The sequence below is a fragment of the Podarcis raffonei genome, chromosome 17, assembly GCF_027172205.1.
Source record: "Podarcis raffonei isolate rPodRaf1 chromosome 17, rPodRaf1.pri, whole genome shotgun sequence".
NCBI lineage: Eukaryota > Metazoa > Chordata > Lepidosauria > Squamata > Lacertidae > Podarcis > Podarcis raffonei.
The window spans coordinates 21,781,073-21,799,532 of NC_070618.1; the positions used below are offsets into that span (position 1 = coordinate 21,781,073).

General features: G+C 44.5%; 2 protein-coding genes across 4 annotated transcripts in view; one reads left to right on the plus strand and one right to left on the minus strand.

The window, feature by feature from the left end:
• Positions 1 to 8,794, minus strand: part of RIC1 (RIC1 homolog, RAB6A GEF complex partner 1) — a 45,592-nt gene extending 36,798 nt beyond the window's left edge. The window contains exons 1-2 of one of the 3 annotated variants that reach the window (XM_053371910.1): positions 8,161 to 8,794; positions 352 to 459 (exon numbers count right to left, since the gene is read on the minus strand). In XM_053371910.1, coding sequence (XP_053227885.1) covers positions 352 to 459; positions 8,161 to 8,301 — 249 coding nt within the window. In that variant the 5' untranslated portion in view covers positions 8,302 to 8,794. The remainder of the gene's footprint in view (positions 1 to 351; positions 460 to 8,160) is intronic. The other 2 variants (XM_053371909.1, XM_053371911.1) reach the window with 2 other exon arrangements.
• Positions 1 to 18,460, plus strand: part of PLGRKT (plasminogen receptor with a C-terminal lysine) — a 231,538-nt gene that overhangs the window by 160,843 nt on the left and 52,235 nt on the right. The gene's annotated exons all lie outside the window — the stretch shown is intronic.

The following is an 18,460-nucleotide window of genomic DNA, read 5'->3' on the forward strand; positions in this document are numbered from 1 at the left end:
TGGTGCAAATAACCAGAAACTGTAGGGCCATGTCCACCTGGTCATACATTAAATGTCTTCTCAATCATTCTCTGGGTTTGGCTAATTTCAGACACTCATTTTTAATACATGGATAGGAAAATGGTAATGTGAATATATCCCCTTGAGCTGTTTCCACTTAGCAACATTATGTCAGCACATATAAATTGTACATTACTGTAATGCAAAAGCATATAGTATTTGCTACGAATAAAGGATAATACTAGCATTCAGGTAAATATAATTTCTCTTTTTAAAGCACGCTGGACTCCTTTTGACATTAAACCATAATCACCATATCATAAAAACCTCCACAACAGCTCCTTTACTCACCGAAACAGCTATCATGGTGCTGTCAGGCCTCCACTCTGCTTGGTCATAGGGTCCAAATTGCAATGCTGCTTTTGACGATTCTTTGTAGCTTACGATTAACACACTGGGCTGTGGGGAAAAGGAGATCCAGTTTAATTCTCATACATTTCAAAGCTAACTTTTAAAACAAAACCAAGCTTATTGGACATTTTTACAGATGCAATTCTCTAAAATAGCTATAGGAAGTTTCTGGGAGACAGAAACATTATTTAACTGATTCACTTTTTTAAAAAAAAGTTTAGCGAGCCACTTTTCAGCAAAGTATTAAGGACTGAGGCCAGGAAAAGATTTCAACTTTTCAAAAACTTCAAAATTTAGGATTAAACCCAAATGATTAATGCTTCTTTGGAGGGGGGAAGATACCATTTGCCTTGAAGGAGGTGGACCCAGAGCTGTTAAATAACTATTGTCCAGTGGCAAATATCTCCTTTCTGGACAAGGTGCTTGAGAAGGTGGTGGTGGTCCAGCTTTCAGGGATGCTTGACAGAAGCTGGTTACTTGGACAGATTCAAGTGTGGCTTCAGGTCTGGTTATGGCACTGAAATTGCCTTGGTTTCTCTGGTTGATGACATTTATCAGAAGAGTGATGGGGGGAGGGCAACCCTTCTTGTTCTCTTTTATCTCACAGTGGCTTTTGATACTGTTGACAACAATATGCTTCTGAGGCATCTCAGGGAGGTAGGGGTTGGGACACTGTTCTACCTCCAGGATCGTTTCCAGAAAGCAGTCATGGGAAGCTACTGTTCAGCACCATGAGAGTTTTCCTGTGGTGTCCCACAGGTTTCCATCTTGCTCCCCTTCCTATTTAACATCTATATGGAGCTCCTAGGATCAGTCACCAAGAGATTTGGAGTGAAGCATCGTCAATACGCAGATGACACTCAGCTTTGTCTCTGTTGTGTTTTAATGCTGTTAGCTCCCCTGTGACCTTAGGATGAAGGGCATGCAATAAATAAATCATAATTGTGTATGTGTGCTTGCGAGCAGATTTCCCCTTCCTCTCTTCCCCTCTTAGCCTCCTATAAGCATCCCAAATCTGCCGGGGTGTGTGTGAGAGAGAGTGGGAAGGAGAGAAAGGGAAAGTCTGCCTGCCCAATATTTGAATTTTACTCTTAATGTAGACGGGTAACAGTTTGAGCTCATGCCCACTAAACTCCAACTCTATAAAGTACTCATAAGAATACCCACTATAGGTTTTCAACTGCCCTCCCAAAATAGTTTGAGGGTGTTGTAGGTTATGTACCAGGCTCATATTGTTAGGCAGCCTTGTGAATAAATAACACATATTCCAAGGTCATGCTTTTCTTTCTCTATTGGTGTTTGAATCAAGATGAAGAGTATCATGACAAGAACTTGATACCAAAGCATTCAAGAAATATATGGATTAGTGTCGTCTTCAAATTGTTAAAGTAATACTCTTTTCAAACCCAACTGAACAAATTTCTACCTTCCCCATTACAGTCCTCTGAACTAAAACCTAGCAAATTTTAATATCCCGCAAGCACAGACATGCCCCCTAAGAGGAGCTGAAATGAAAAGAGAAGTTACTGCTGGCAGTGGCATAGCGTGGGGGGTGCAGGGGGGGCCGGCCGCACCGGGCGCAACATCTGGTGTTAGGGCAAATCCACGGGTTAGGGGGCGCAAATCCACGGGTTAGGGGGCGCAAATTACTTGCCTTGCCCCGGGTGCTGACAACCCACGCTACACCACTGACTGCTGGCAAACATTAATTCTGCTCTAAAAGCTGGTCTCATTTGCATGTAAGAATGACAAAATCACCACAAGGTAACACTTGCATGATAAAGATTCCTTCAAATGCACACTTATGTTGCAATATCTGAGATTCATCCAAGTCTGGAGAATTGTAGCTTTTGATCCTCACATAGTTGTGCATAGCGCAATTCACAACAGAAAAATAACAAGTAAAAGAAAACTCACAGCTATGCTTCAAACACATTTAAAGTAACAGTATGAATCAAGGAGAAGGGAGTCATAATTTACATGCCCTTCAAAGCTGAAATTAAGAGCATTTGCATGCCCTGATTATCAGGATAACTATTACTTGCACATGTTATTGCAGTTTCAATCTTGTTTATTATTTTCTACCAGCCTCATAACCAGTCCTCCTCTGGAATTCTTGGAAACCAAAAAATCAGTACAGTTTTGAAAGCCATTAAAGTAATCCGTGCAGTCTGGCATCATAATTCAATATGGTGTCCAACTGTATCCAAACAGATGAAAGCCTGCTCCTTTATCCCAGAAGCCATCATGCATAATTTGGTTACAGTATCTTTAAAGCTGTCCAAATGCATAGCAAACATATGAACAACTTTTCAAAATATATAGTGGATTTATTATACTTATATGCTGCCCATAAGCAATTTCTTGAGATAGCATATAATAAATAAAAATTTCATTTTAAAAACTTACATAAAAATAATAAACATATATTGGGCAACTGAGAATAAAACAAATACAGCAGAAATATTCAAACAGCAAAGATTTTTAAATGTCAGAATTCCAAATAAGAGACCCTGTAGAAACCTCAATGCTATAAAAAGTCATCTCTAAAAATCATCTCTAAAAAGCTGTTCTAAAAGTCAGAGAAAATAAAAAAGGCCCCACTAGCACACTGTATTACTTTGGAGTTCGGAAGAATAAACTCAGGTATCAAAATATCACATAACAGAAGCTCACCGCAACCTGCTATGATGATAGGAGAGGGAAAGGACAATGAGAAAACAGGGCTGCCACAACCATGAAACGGAGACAGGAAATTTGCAATATTAACTTCCTGATTTGAGACCACTGCAGTCCTGTTTGTCTATTCCAGGGATTTACAACCCGTCGACCGTGATCGACAGGTTGATCCCCAGGTGATAGCAGTCGATCTTGGTTGATTGCGGGGGGCGGGGGGAGAGCACCCACGTGCATGCCACTGTGACCTGGCTAGAGTCGGTTGTTGCTCGGCTGCCAGCACCGGCACCCTGATATGCTGGCGTCCTGGAAGCCCCTGCCAGCAGGCTGCGTCAAGTTCACTCCGGCAGGAGGCTTCGCGGATCCCTGGCCGTGCCGGTCTACCCATGTGATCGGGTGGTGGTTGAGCGCTCATTGCACCCATTCTCTGCTTTCCCGCAACAGCCTGACTGGAGGGGAGCACAGAGCAGGAGCGTCGCTGTAGACAAAGGCCCACCTAAACGCCATTTTGGATGCGAGGCAAGAGCAGCAGAGTGTTTATTGTTTCGTTAGCGATTTATGCCATGCCCCCCGAAAATGCAGAAGAACTAAGCCCCCCTAAAAAAGCTCCACAACTTTGGGTTCCAACCCCCACTCCCCCAAATGGGTAGATCACTACCAGTTTTTTATTCCTGGAGTAGATTGCAGTCTCTTGAGAGTTGGACGTCCCTGGTCTATTCTTTCCTTCACTTGAAGTGAAAGGAGCAGACCAGTTTGAACTCTTCCACTAGTGAAGTAAAATGATAGGATGCAGGGAAGAATCATACATTTTTATGAGTACAGTGGAATCTCAGGTTAAGTACTTAATTCATTCCGGAGGTCCGTACTTAACCTGAAACTGTTCTTAACCTGAAGCACCACTTTAGCTAATGGGGCCTCCTGCTGCCGCCGCACCACTGGAACACGATTTCTGTTCTCATCCTGAAGCAAACTTCTTAACCTGAAGCACTATTTCTGGATTAGCGGAGTCTGTAACCTGAAGCGTATGTAACCTGAGGTACCACTGTATATGCATTTTACTAGGGACTGCATCCCTGCTCGCTCCATTGCCACCCCCTCAGCCATTCCCCCACATTAACCACCCAGACTTTTTCCTATGCCACTAAGATCACTTTTCACTCTCCCAACCCCATTTTTGAAGCCACTTCTCCTTCCCCTCTTTTTGTGCATCCCCCTCCCTTGCACATAAAGCACCCCGTGGTAACTTTCTGCAATTTCCTCCTCTCTCATGTTGCAACTATTAAGCACCCTTTACCGCTCCATCCCATTATGAAGCCACCATAGCCTCCTATTCTGCAGACTTTTCAATGCCCCTGGTTTCACCTTCAACCCTATTTCCATGCCCCCACTGTCTCCTTTTAGCAACCTCTTTTGCACCTCCATTTTCACATTCACCCCCTTTTTCCTAGCCCCTCCTTACTTTTCTCAACTCTGCACACAGATCACCCACACTTCCATAGCTTCTCTCTAGTCTGTAACCCCCTTTATACATATACCCAGTAATGATGTATGTATGTCACAGTACCTTTAAGGAGAAAAGAGTCTTAAAAACAAGCCCATAATGTAGCTTGTTCAGTTAAAGGAGGTTAATTTCGGTTGATGGATGTTGTACATCTACAGGTGTTTGCCTGCTGATGAAATACCTGTACTAAATTACCACACTGAACCTGGAACTTCATGTTGAAGACAGCACACATGGTACCAGAAGTGAAATACATTGTGTGAAGGTACTTAGGAACATTTGAGGCCTTCACATCCTTTATCTCTCTCACATGAGGAAACAGAAATAGAATAAGTTTGAGTACAGTGAGGAGGGAGACAAGCTGAATGGGGGGAAATTGCTATTTTAAACAATGACAGAAGTTAAAGTGGGAGGGACACTGAGAGGAAAATGGTGTCTTTAAACAACTGCAAACAAACAAGCCAGTTTTAACAAGGAAAAATAGCAGGGATGGGTACAACACAAAAGACAACACCAAAAACCCAGCACAACATAACCTTTCCAAATTCCTTTCTTGCTGCACTCAAACTGTCATTTCTCCCTCTGTGTCACTTTGCCCTACTGAAACATCTGCCATTGTTTAAAGCAGGCACTCTCCCCTCTCAGTATCCCTCAATTCCTGTGCACATACAGACTCTTTCAACAGAGCATCATGATAATTGTCTACAGTGGTACTTGTAGAACTTAATTTGTTCTGGAGGTCTGTTCTTAACCTGAAACTGTTCTTAACCTGAAGCACCACTTTAGCTAATGCTGCCACCATGCCGCAACCACGCGATTTCTGTTCTCATCCTGAAGCAAAGTTCTTAACCCAAGGTAATATTTCTGGGTTAGCAGAGTCTGTAACCTGAAGCGTATGTAACCTGAAGCGTATGTAACCCGAGGTACCACTGTACTTTGGAAGTTATAAGCCTGTTTGCCCCCCAAAACTTGGGGATTAAATGTATACACTGCATGTGAATGGAAGTCACATTCAACTGTCATAACTAACATATATTGACAGACCACTGAAACATTTTGCAACATAATAGTAAGCTTGTTTACCCATTAGTAAATCCTACTGCGTTCAACAGGGCTTATTCTCAGGTTAATTGTACAGTACTGTACCCTAACCTACTTAAAGTCATCTAAGCTGCTGGCCATCACTACATGTTGTGACAGTGAATTCCAATTAATTACAACAGGAATGAAGGAACACTTCTTTTTGCCCATCCTTAACCTACCATTAACTAACTTCACTGTTCAAGTTCTATTATTTGTGCCAGGAAGAGAAACTCTCTCCCCTTGCTATAACTTTAATAATCTCTCATGAGGCCCCAGAGCTATCTTTAATTAAACTAAAAAGTCACAACGGTTATCTAATCATCTTCATTTTTACTGCCCCTTTCTGCCACTTTTCCAGATCCACAATATCCTTTTTTTAATGGAGCAGTGGGAACATTAAGCTTTGCAGTTATGTTCCAAGTAAATAATACTATCACAAATTATTGGCATTAGGACTTTGGTCATAAACGTGTTAAAGGTTTTGAAATATGACAACATCACACAGAGAGAAAGACTGAAGCCAACCTACTTGAAGTCATCACAGGTGACAAAGGGACACTGTAAAACATTGCATCATGGGTATTAGGCACCAGCTGAACTAGAAGCTAAGCAAATCACAAGCATCCGAAACTTGCTTTCCTTTATTGCCATTTTTAAAATTGATAAAAGATGCTTTGACCAACTTAAAGCAACAGATTTGAGTTTGATTTTAGTATCCTATCAATGTCTAGACTAGAGGGGGGAAACACATTTCCCTGCAGCCTTTGAAATTTCAGCTCTAGAGCATGAACACCATATGGCAGAGACAGAAAACCTGTGACCCTCCAAATTGTTCAGTTAAAACTTCCATTATCCATGATCACTGGACCACCTTAAATCTGATCAGAGCTGATCAGAGCTGCAGTTAGTTCCAGTTCCAGTTCCCTGCCATATGGAGAAGCTGGTAGGTAACTATTGTCAGCAGAACTGTCATTGCCAAGCTGTGCTTGAAAGGTACAGACTCACTGTGTAAAATTCAAAGAAAGTATGTTTTTCCAGATCTAATGAATGGTACTTGACTCTTCCTGAATAGAAACCTGTGTAAAAACCGAACATTCAGACTTAAGGTGTATGACCAAAATTGGTCTTTGTGGATTTTCACACTGTATATGTGTAGAAATCATGAAAGAGCAATGATCATTTGGGGTCAGAATGTAGGTATAGGTTACACTTAATGTTATCCACTGTTACTTTTAAAAGTTTAGTGGACATATTATTGGAAATATTAATTTATATGTACCTGAATCATTGTTATAGTACAGCAGAAGATAGAACTGAAAAATAGATCAGATGTGCCAACATTTTAAACTGAAATGAGTATTTGAAAAAGTAGGGACTTTAGCTTCAGCAACTAATTAACCTACAAGAGAACCAGACAATAAAAAGCATCATTCAAACCCAACTTTCTCATATTTTCAGAGTTATTTATGTAAGTAACGAGCCCCTGGAAATCAATCAATCAATCAATCTGAAGGCTGCAGGCAAGAAGGCGAGGAGAACATTTGGGAGGCATCCCTGAATTTAGAGAAGCCTGCCCTGATCGTTCAAAAGACCGTGCAACACAATGATACTATGTATTCGCAGTAAGTCTTGCTGGCATTCCCTTTACTAAGGCAAGTTAACATGAAACAAGTGTGAAGTAGGCAAATCATTTCCAAATTTGCTGTCAAAGAACAGAGGCTCTAACCGAAGTCACACATTGAAAACCCAACTGTGTAGGGATTTTGAAGTCAGGCTTTTAAGCTTAGGGTCAAACCCATTAAAACAACAGCCCTCTGATCTCATTGAGCTCAGTCAAACCAGTGTTCACAATTTGCCAGGCACATTTTGCACCTAGCTATTGACCACTTGTGAGGATGACGCCTGACATCACCATCTGGAGATGCATGCTTGGAGATTTTTGGATCTGGACTGTTTCCACACACTAATACCCCATCCTGTAGAAGTCTATCAGTTATATTTCATATGCACCCTCCCTGTGGAACGCCCTCCCATCCCACGTCAAGGAGATAAAGAACTACACAACTTTTAAAAGACACCTGAAGTCAGCCCTGGATCGGGAAGTTTTCAATGTTAGACGTTTTACAATGGGGGGTGGGGTGGACTGGGTGCCACGAGCGGGGGCCTGCAGGGCATCTGAGTGTCACCGGGGGTGGTGAGCATTGGAGCTGCATGGGAATTGGTAGGTCAGGCTTCCTCAAACTCAGCCCTCCAGATGTTTTGAGACTACAATTGCCATCATCCCTGACCACAGCTCCTGCTAACTAGGGATCATGGCAGTTGTAGGCCAAAAACATTTGGAGGGCTGAGTTTGAGGAAGCCTGTGGTAGGTGGTCCTGGGCTTTCCTAAAAAGAGCTTGACCACTTTGAAGCATCTCTAATAATAATAATAATAATAATATTAATAATAGAAGCGGGCGGCGGCCCAGCGAGAGTCTCCTCCTACTCACCCTGTTGTACCAGATGCCGAGCTGGGAGCGGGACAAGACGGCGAACAGAGTCCGCTGCGGGTCGGCCTGGATGCGGAGCGGGGGCTCCCTGGCCTCGGCGGGGCACAGCAGCCTCTTCGGCCACCCGCTTAGGAAATACATGGCTGGCGAGCAGGCAGGCAGGCAGGCAGGCAGGCAGGCCGCCTGTCCCGGCGAGGCACTAGCAGGCCGGAGCCAGGAGCTTTCCCCTCATGGGCCTCCTCGGGCGAGGGAGACTCTGCCCCGCGCGGCCTGCGGAGGGTCCGCGGAGGAGGAGCCGCGCATAATCCCCGCCTGAGGGGCGCTGGGAAGAGACTGAGGGGGGCGGCTCGGAAGAAGGGGCTCCCTCCTCTCCGCTGGGCCGGGTCGCGGGGAAAGGGCCGTTACAGCTCAGGACGGAGCCCTCGCGGCGTCGCCTCAGCCTCCCCCCGGGAGCCCTCGCTCGCTCTCCCCGCCAAGGCTCCCTCCGCCGGCGCCGCCATCTCTTCTCCTCAGCCGCGTCAAGGCGTCTGGTCGCCGGAATATGCCGGCGGGTAGGAGGGAGGGAGGGAGAAGAGGCGAACGCGCACGCGCACAAGCGTCGGCAGCCCTCCGTCGGAACGACTCGGCAACCCCGCTGGGGATAGGAGAGGGCGGGCGGGCGCGGGGGGGGGGAGGGGAAAGCGGAGACACACTAAAGGCGTCGCTATTGGTTCAGGCGCCGGTGAAGGGGAGGAGCCGGAAGTGGCGTCGTCGGAGCAATCGCGAGGCGGCCAGAGAGAGAGAGAGAGAGCGCCGCTCGAAGGCTGGGGCTGGAACGCGCGCGCCCCCTGGCTTCCTGTTCTGAGCGGTGGAGGAAACGCGACGTGTCTCTGCCCGGAGCGGCTGAGCGGGCAGGCGGAGGGTCGCTGGTAGTGGGTTCATAAAGGAAGGTCGATAACTGGATTCGGTTCATGTAATTCCTTTTCTTTTTTTCGAATAAATTTTTATCATGGCCTCCAATATTTTCCCCATGAAAATAGGGACGTCCTATTTAATTATTATTATTATTATTATTATTATTATTATTATTATTATTATTTATTTATATGCAACCCATTAAACATTAAATAACTTCCCTATACTGGGCTGCCTTCAGATGTCTTCTAAATGCTATATAGTTACTTCTTCCTTGGCTCGCGGGTTGCATAACTCCATACCCTCCAACATTTGTTTGATGAAAATAGGAAAAGCAAGACATTCCGGGTATCATATCAGAAACCGGGATGGCTTCTGTAAATCCGGGACTATCCCTGGAAAATAGGGACACTTCGAGGGTCTGTTTTATTAGGAATACAAAAATCAATATCTTTCCCTTATTTTTTGCCCAAATTAAGACTTTGATCTAAGTGCAATAGAAACACAAAGAGAAAGGAATAAATAAAGATAGAAGTAAAGAAAAAGAAATAGGGAAGAGGTTAAAAGAAAGAGAGAAATGAAATTCAGAAAATAAGGGACTTCCGATTCTTCGTCCGTCTGCTATATATTGTCCGCTACATATTCATTTCATCCACTCCAGTATAACACCCAACAAAACCACTTTCTGTAAACAAATAGGTTCTTCCTTTTCTGAGCTCTGATCTCCGTTGTTGCACCGATCTCAGATGGTTAGATACACACGGGCTGTGCAGGTTCATGTGAAAAAGCTGAATACATGCAATTTTGAAACTCCTTGCTAAGTCTTGATACCGCAGAAGTTTCTGTAGCATTGAATTGGGCACCTGCAGTTTCCTTTTTCCCAATCAGTTTAATGAAAGGTTTTCAGATTTAAAAAACCAAGCCACACAGATCTAATATGAACAAACAATACAAAGAGAAAACGGAGGCAATAAAAGGAAAAAGAAAGAAGAAAGGAAATTGTGTGTGTGTGTGTGTGTGTGTGTGTGTGTGTGTATTATCCCCTTTTATCACCATTCTGTCTTAATCTTCAATTCACATACAGAGAGAGATGTGAGTCCTTGCACCTCCCACCTGGGATATCTTCCACCTTTCTCAGCCTCTTGCCTTGAGAAATACCACTCTAAGCTGTCTCCCACACAGGTCCCTTTCCCTTCTGTCCATCTTCTCTCTGTATGTAACTTCTTTTATCCCAAATATAAATCTTCACAATTCAAAGCATACATGTAAGTAATAATAATAGTGAACTAGAGACCAGTGGATTCCCAACATGTACACTCAGGACTCTGTAAACACTTCTCCCTCCCAAACAAACCATTGACGGTCATTTTCTTGAGGGAAATCAGTTTCATTCTTGATTGAGAACTAGAAATGAAATTGAAACACTAATACATGCTTAAGAGCAGCTGTAGCGCTGTTGATTGCTTTTAGCTTCAGGAACATTTTTTAAAACTCCCTTGCAGTCTGAAGTCCATCTCACACTTGACCTCTGATCTCCTTTGATGGAAATATGATTGCTCATTTATTAGTTAATTGGTTCTATAAAGAAAATTCTTAACAACTAGTCAAATACAGGTACCCACAGAAGCATAATAGGTTTGACAATATCTGCATCTAAAGACATTTTATCATGTTAGAAATTAAACTTTTGTGGGTTCCTGTGTTTTGTAGTAAAGGGTAAAGCGTACAGCCTCTGGGTCATGTGGCCAGGATTACTAAGCCGCTTCTGGCAAACCAGAGCAGAGCACGGAAACACTGTTTACCTTCCCGCTGGAGGGGTACCTATTTATCTACTTGCACTTTGTGCTTTCGAACTGCTAGGTTGACAGGAGCAAGGAGCGAGCAATGGGAGCTCACCCCATCGCGGGGATTCGAACCGCCAACCTTCTGATCGGCAAGCCCAAGAGGCTTAACCCACAGCGCCACCCGCGTCCCTGTGTTTTGTATTATGCTTATGTAAACCTTGTGTTTGATAAGCACAATTAATGTGTTCACATCAATTCAAACAGAAACGAAAAGAAAAAGCAATCTATACCTTTCTTTAAAATAACCAACAAAGATGAGTAGAGCAAGAGCAAAGTCTGTATATACTAACCTGGTTCAACTGGTGCATTTACATCAAAACATCCCAAGGCATAAATATTTACTAAAGAAACAGCATTATCAATAATAATAATAATAATAATAATAATTTATTATTTGTACCCCGCCCATCTGGCTGGGTTTCCCCAGCCACTCTGGGCGGCTTCCATAGAAAACCAAAAATACACTAAAATATCACAGATTAAAAACTTCCCTGAACAGGGCTGCCTTAAGATGTCTTCTGAATGTCAGGTAGTTATTTATCACTTTGACATCCGATGGGAGGGCGTTCCACAGGGCAGGCGCCACTACCGAGAAGGCCCTCTGCCTGGTTCCCTGTAGCTTTGCTTCTCGCAATGAGGGAACCGCCAGAAGGCCCTCGGCGCTGGACCTCAGCGTCCGGGCAGAACGATGGGGGTGGAGACGCTCCTTCAGGTATACTGGGCCGAGGCCGTTTAGGGCTTTAAAGGTCAACACCAGCACTTTGAATTGTGCTCGGAAACGTACTGGGAGCCAATGTAGGTCTTTCAAGACCGGTGTTATGTGGTCTCGGCGGCCGCCCCCAGTCACCAGTCTAGCTGCCGCATTCTGGATTAGTTGTAGTTTCCGAGTCACCTTCAAAGGTAGCCCCACGTAGAGCGCATTGCAGTAGTCCAAGCGGGAGATAACCAGAGCATGCACCACTCTGGCGAGACAGTCCGCGGGCAGGTAGGGTCTCAGCCTGCGTACTAGGTGGAGTTGGTAGACAACTGCCCTGGACACAGAATTGACCTGCGCCTCCATGGACAGCTGTGAGTCCAAAATGACTCCCAGGCTGTGCACCTGGTCCTTCAGGGGCACAGTTACCCCATTCAGGACCAGGGAGTCCTCCACACCAGCCCGCCCCCTGTCCCCCAAAAACAGTACTTCTGTCTTGTCAGGATTCAACCTCAATCCATTAGCCGCCATCCATCCTCCAACTGCCTCCAGGCACTCACACAGGACCTTGACCGCCTTCACTGGTTCTGATTTGAAAGAGAGGTAGAGCTGGGTATCATCTGCATATTGATGGACACCCAGTCCAAACCCCCTGATAATCTCTCCCTAATGATGATCAAGTTCCTAAAGGTAGTTTCCAATGCTTGTCAATACAAATTTCCCATTTATTGAAGTTATAAAATGTGGCCACCAATCTGCCACTTGCAAAAAGCTTCCGAAGAAGGAAATCTTCCCGTTGCTACATTTGGTAAAACTGAAAGAGCTTGGATTGCCAAACCAGTAACTAAAGCGAGTGTTGGCAAATGAACAGGTTACAAAACACTAAGCCTCCATTGCATTAGCATTCGGAAAGCCTTGTTGTCAAAGCCAAGTTCAGAAAAACACCGTTTATGGAAACAAACATGGCTTTCACATCATACTTTCTATTTTAAACAGGAGAAATCACACACTGAAGACTGGAAGCCAATGGTTGTCACTTCTGAACCCTGATGTTGGTTGCTGTTTCTGAAGAAGACTGGCAAATGCTCACCATGAGCAGAAAACGTGACTGCCTGTTTAGAAACATGCAAAACAGAAATACTTGGGAGTTGAGAAAATGAGATTTTGTCACATTCCACAAATTTGCATGCATGGCTGAAAAATGCACAAAAATAAATGAGCGCCCAACCATTGCAGTTAGTGGGACTGTATCCATTTGGCAAATTCATTCAACAAAATCATTTGCATCCTCAGAAACAGAAAACTTGTCATAACAGACTTTTTCTCTTCTGCATCTCCCTTGAGGTTTTGCCACTTAATTTTTTCACAGGCAAATGCATCTTTATTACTAAGAGTAAAAGCCAGAACATCATTGCAAAACTTTTCTGTTACGTGGTCTATATTTTCCTCCAGGTACTGTGGCGTGCAGAATATTAGATTGATGCATAAATCTATCTAGAGTCATTGTCGGACAGTATGTCCTAGAGAGGCATGAAGTACAGGTATATAAAATTAGGATCATTACATATTCTGATGTAATTTTTTATATTTCCGGTGCAGAACCCCTTTGCTCAGAGAAGGTGCTGCTGTGAAAACAGCAAATTGAGTTCCACCTGAACATGCACCCCAGACCTTACTTTGGATACAAACACCTGTAGTGAATCTTCATGTTCTATTTTATTTTATTTGCTCAGTCATTTTTAGTCAGTCTGGATCTATAAAATGAAACCGCATTTGTCAATCAAAAACTGCAAGTATTCCCCACCCCACAGAACACCCTTAATTCAAAGTTTCTGCAATAGTTTGCAACAAGGGGAAATTATGTGGACTGAATAAAGCATCCGTTGCTATAAATAAATTTATAGGTATACAGTGGTACCTCGGTTTAAGAACAGTCCTGTTTAGGAACTACAGTGGTACCTCGGGTTAAGTACTTAATTCATTCCGGAGGTCCATTCTTAACCTGAAACTGTTCTTAACCTGAAGACCACTTTAGCTAATGGGGCTTCCTGCTGCCGCTGCACCGCTGCTGCACAATTTCTGTTCTCATCCTGAAGCAAAGTTCTTAACACGAGGTACTATTTCTGGGTTAGCGGAGTTTGTAACCTGAAGCGTCTGTAACCCAAGGTACCACTGTATTTGGTTTATGAACTCCGCAAAACCGGAAGTGGTGTTCTGGTTTGCAAACTTTACCTCGGTCTACAAATGGAAGCCAAATGGTGGAAGGGCACCAGTGGTGAGAGGCCTCATTAGGGAAAGCGCACCTTGGTTTAAGAATGGATTTGGTTTAAGAACGGATTTCAGGAACGGATTAAGTTCGTAAACCGAGGTACCACTGTATTTTAAAACATGAGTGTATGGTGCTTCGATGTAAATTAAAAAACAAACACAAGGGGGAGCTACAGAGCTTGATGTACTTTTGAGAATAAAATGTGGTTCAAAGCAGACATTGCAGCTGACTCAAAAAGCAGTTGGATATTTGCTTTTACATCCCAGGGATCCCTGCAGAAGGAGTTCAAGCCCGTGCCAGAACATTAGGTTTGCACATTGAAAGTATATTAAAGTGCTTTGTCACCCTAGCACAACAAACCCACTTAAAAAAATTAAAAAGTGGATGCTTGCAGTTTGAAAAGTGATGGGGGGATGCATTGGAAAAAAGGCTCTTGCTGTTTCTAAAAATGTAATTTCCATACCAGATTCTGGCTTTCAGGGAAATGTTCACATGTGAAACGGGGGAAATGTGAGGCTCCCGAATGCCACATTTTTAAAGTTTAGCCTTGTTTTGACACCCAGGCACCATCCTTTATTTAAAGCATTTTAAAGTGTAAACCCTACTCATTCTTAGCCAAAATTACTCCCAGAGAAATTTACAGAAGTCAGTAGTAAGGACAATCCTTGCCCTCGGGATTATAGACATGACACATGAGGGTAAAGGGATGGTAGGGAAGAGGGGGAAGGGATATTATTATTATTATTATTATTATTATTATTATTATTATTATTTAATTTATTTATTCAAAGTTATAACAAAACATATTTTCCAAAAACATATCCTTATTCCCCCCCATTTTTCCTCCAAAACCTGAAAGTAACACATTCCGTTACTTCCGGGTCGCTGTGGAGCATAACCTGAAAACGCTCAACCTGAAGCATATTTAACCCGAGGTATGACTGTATCTGGGACGCGGGTGGCGCTGTGGGTAAAACCTCAGCGCCTAGGACTTGCCGATCGCATGGTCGGCGGTTCGAATCCCCGTGGCGGGGTGCGCTCCCATCGTTCGGTTCCAGCGCCTGCCAACCTAGCAGTTCGAAAGCACCCCCGGGTGCAAGTAGATAAATAGGGACCGCTTACCAGCGGGAAGGTAAACGGCGTTCCGTGTGCTGCGCTGGCTCGCCAGATGCAGCTTGTCACGCTGGCCACGTGACCCAGAAGTGTCTGCGGACAGCGCTGGCTCCCGGCCTATAGAGTGAGATGAGCGCACAACCCTAGAGTCTGTCAAGACTGGCCCGTATGGGCAGGGGTACCTTTACCTTTACCTTATGACTGTATCAGCACAGACATGTGTATCTAGAATGGGTAGGCAACCTAAGGCCTGGGGGCCAGATCCGGCCCAATCGCCTTCTCAATCCAGCCCACAGACGTTCCAGGAATCAGCATGTTTTTACATGAGTAGAATGTGTGCTTTTATTTAAAATGCATCTCTGGGTTATTTGTGAGGCATAGGAATTTGTTCATTCCCCCCCCTCCAAAATATAGTCTGGCCCACCACATGGTGGACTGGCCCAGGGCTGAAAAAGGTTGCTGACCTCTGATCTAGAAGGTGCATCAGACAAATCTGGTTGAATTAAAACTACCTGCTTCTGAGATCTTCTCATCTCAAGTATTTAACTGCATTTGGAAAATTGATAAAGAGGGACATATTTAATTTATTAAAATTGGGGGGTGGGGGGAGGGAGTCCTTCAAGGAAAAGGCGTAGGATTAGGTTGCAAGCACTGGCACCTACAAACCTAGCCATCAGATATTGTACAGTTTTAAAACCCGGGGCATTCTGATCGATGCTGTTTTTGTTCGTTTGGTTTAGTCTTGGGAAATGTAAATACCATTCTTGGAATCATTTAGTCTCCGTCGTCTTGTCTTTGATCATTCTCCCATGGGAAAGAATTCAAGAGAACCGCAGGCCGGCTAACGAGGACGCTTCTTTGTGATCTTGCAGCACTTGGCGCATGGGGAGGAAGGCAAGAGCGATTGGCATGAGAAAAGATGTGCGAGAGAAGAGTGTCTCCCACAATCCACTTGATGGAAAGCTATTTGTTGGATTGACGCCATGCTCCTTAAGCAAGAATATAAGAAGAGCCTGCTGGGTCAGGTCAATGGCCTATCTAGTCCAGCATCCTCCTCACAGGGCCTGTGGGAAACCAGCAAGCAGGATTCAAGCCCTCATATCTATGGGACCACCTCTCCTGGTATGCCCCATAGAGGACCTTAAGGTCCACGAATAACCATAGTTTAGAGGCCCTAAGGAAGTCAGACGATCCTCCACCAGGGCCAGGGCCTTTTCAGTGATGGCTCCGACCTGGTGGAATGCTCTGTCCCATGAGACTAGGACCCTTCAGGATTTAACCTCCTTCCGTCGGGCCTGTAAGACAGCTATTCTGCCTGGCCTTTAATTTGAATTCAGCCTGATCTTTTATTTCCCTTCTCTTCCCTCCCCCTCCCCTTTTATGAAGATCACCCGCTCTGAGACCCCACAGCTGATTCTCCCCTGGCCTCCTCACTGGCCCAAGTAGGACCAATTCAGCCAGCTAGCCCTGGGGATTATCTAATGCTTATTTCCCCTAAATTGATTTTTGATTTTTATTGTTATTCATGTTTTTATACTGTATTTTATGCTGCTTTTATAATTAAGTGTTTTAAATTTGTTGTTAGCCACCCTGAGCCCAGTTTTTGAACTGGGAAGGGCGAGGTATAAATAAATAAATTATTATTATTGTTGTTGTTGTTGTTGTTGTTGTTATTATTATTATTATTATTATTATTATTAAGAGCACTCCTTTCCTGTGGTTTCCAGCTGCTGGCATTCAGAAGCATTACAGCCTCTGCACGTGGTGGCAGAGCAGAACCATTGACACTAGTAGCCACTGGCCCTCCATTAATTTGTCCAATTCCTCTTTAAAGCCACCCCAGTTGGTTCCAATGGTGTGTTGCATGAAGACATACTTCCTTTTATCTAGCCTGAATCTTCCAACATTCAGCTTCAGTTACAGTGTTATGAGAAAAGCAGTGGTGTAGTGTGGTTTGCTGGCACCCGGGGCAGGTGTGTGTATGCACCGGGATGGGCATGGAGGGTAAATGAAGCCAACCGCACCAGACCAGCCCTTGCCACCGACACTACCGGGGCACCCCCTGGAGCCAAGTGGGGCCACGCTGTGCCACTTGCCCAACTGCGCAGGGGGGGGGCGGCCCCGGCCAGCCAAGGCAGCCCTTGGCGGGCAAATCCCCCTGACGCCCACAGGCAGGGTGAGGAGGACACAACAGCCACGCAGCCTTCGATCCCAGCTGCACAAAGCAAGGGTGAGGCTGGGATCAAAGGGCACATGGCTGTTACGTCCTCCTTACACTGCCCTGCTGGCCCTGTGCCACTTTGTGAGGCTGGGATCTGATCTGAGTGATTTCACCCGGCGAATCATTCCAGTCAGATCTCAGCCTTGCAAAGCAGAGCAGGGCTGGCAGGATGGCCTGTGGAGCCAAATGCACAGTGTCCCCTTAAAATATGTGCTTGGGGCCATTGCCCTGGCAGGCCCTCCTGCCGGGGGGTGGGGGGACAGGACTTTTCCTATCTGATTATGCCAGGCCATCACTCACATTTTCTCCAAACTGAAAAGTCCCAAATGCTGAAGCTTCCCTGATGCTAAGAAATTTCCTAGTAAGATGTCTGCTACTTCTTACAAGGAATCCAGGGTTTTGATTAAGTAATGAAGGGTGACGCAAGTCCAGATTGGAGGCTAGCAATATTTATAGCAGCAATATTTAACTAAACTTTCCTGTGAGATCAAGGCTTACAAAGGGGCTTCCCAGGTCTCCTTCCCTGTGCATGCGTTGAGCCACCGCAATTTGGTCTGGGGTGTTGGAACCCCTCTAACAGATTTAGGGGGCAGGCGGAGGGGAGGGGGTGAAGTTCTGTTGCATAAGGAGAAATTCTTCCGCTGGTGGATCTAGTTCCTTAACCCAATATGTTGGTCTAGGGTTTGGGTTTTTTCCCTTCCAAAATGATTGTTCACTTTCTCCAAGAACTAGGCTTTTGACATAGTTCCCTTTTAAAGCAGAAAGGGACTTTTCGTTAAAAAAAGGGGATAAATGGTTGTAGCAATGCTACTACTCAGAGTAGACTCGGCAAAATTAATTGGCATGTCTAACTGACGTCCATTGGTTTAAGTGAGTCTATGAACCTCAGGCTTCCAGAACTCAGAGACAGTGGACCTACTGGAGAGGTCAGGCAGGACATACACATGAGTCTGGTAGACTGGAAAATGTATATCTCATTTATTTATTTTTTAAAGTACAATTTTGTACATACAAGTAAATAAATACATGCACACATGCCTGCAATGGGGTGTAGAAACACCAGAGATTTTTTTTTCAGCCAGAACTCACCGGAACTCAATTCTTGTTGTTGTTGTTAAGTCATTTAGCTGTGTCTGACTCTCCGTGACCCCATGGACCAGAGCACGCCAGGCACTTCTGTCTTCCACTGCCTCCTGCAGTTTGGTCAAACTCATTCTGGTAGCTTCAAGAACAATATCCAACCATCTCGTCCTCTGTCATCCCCT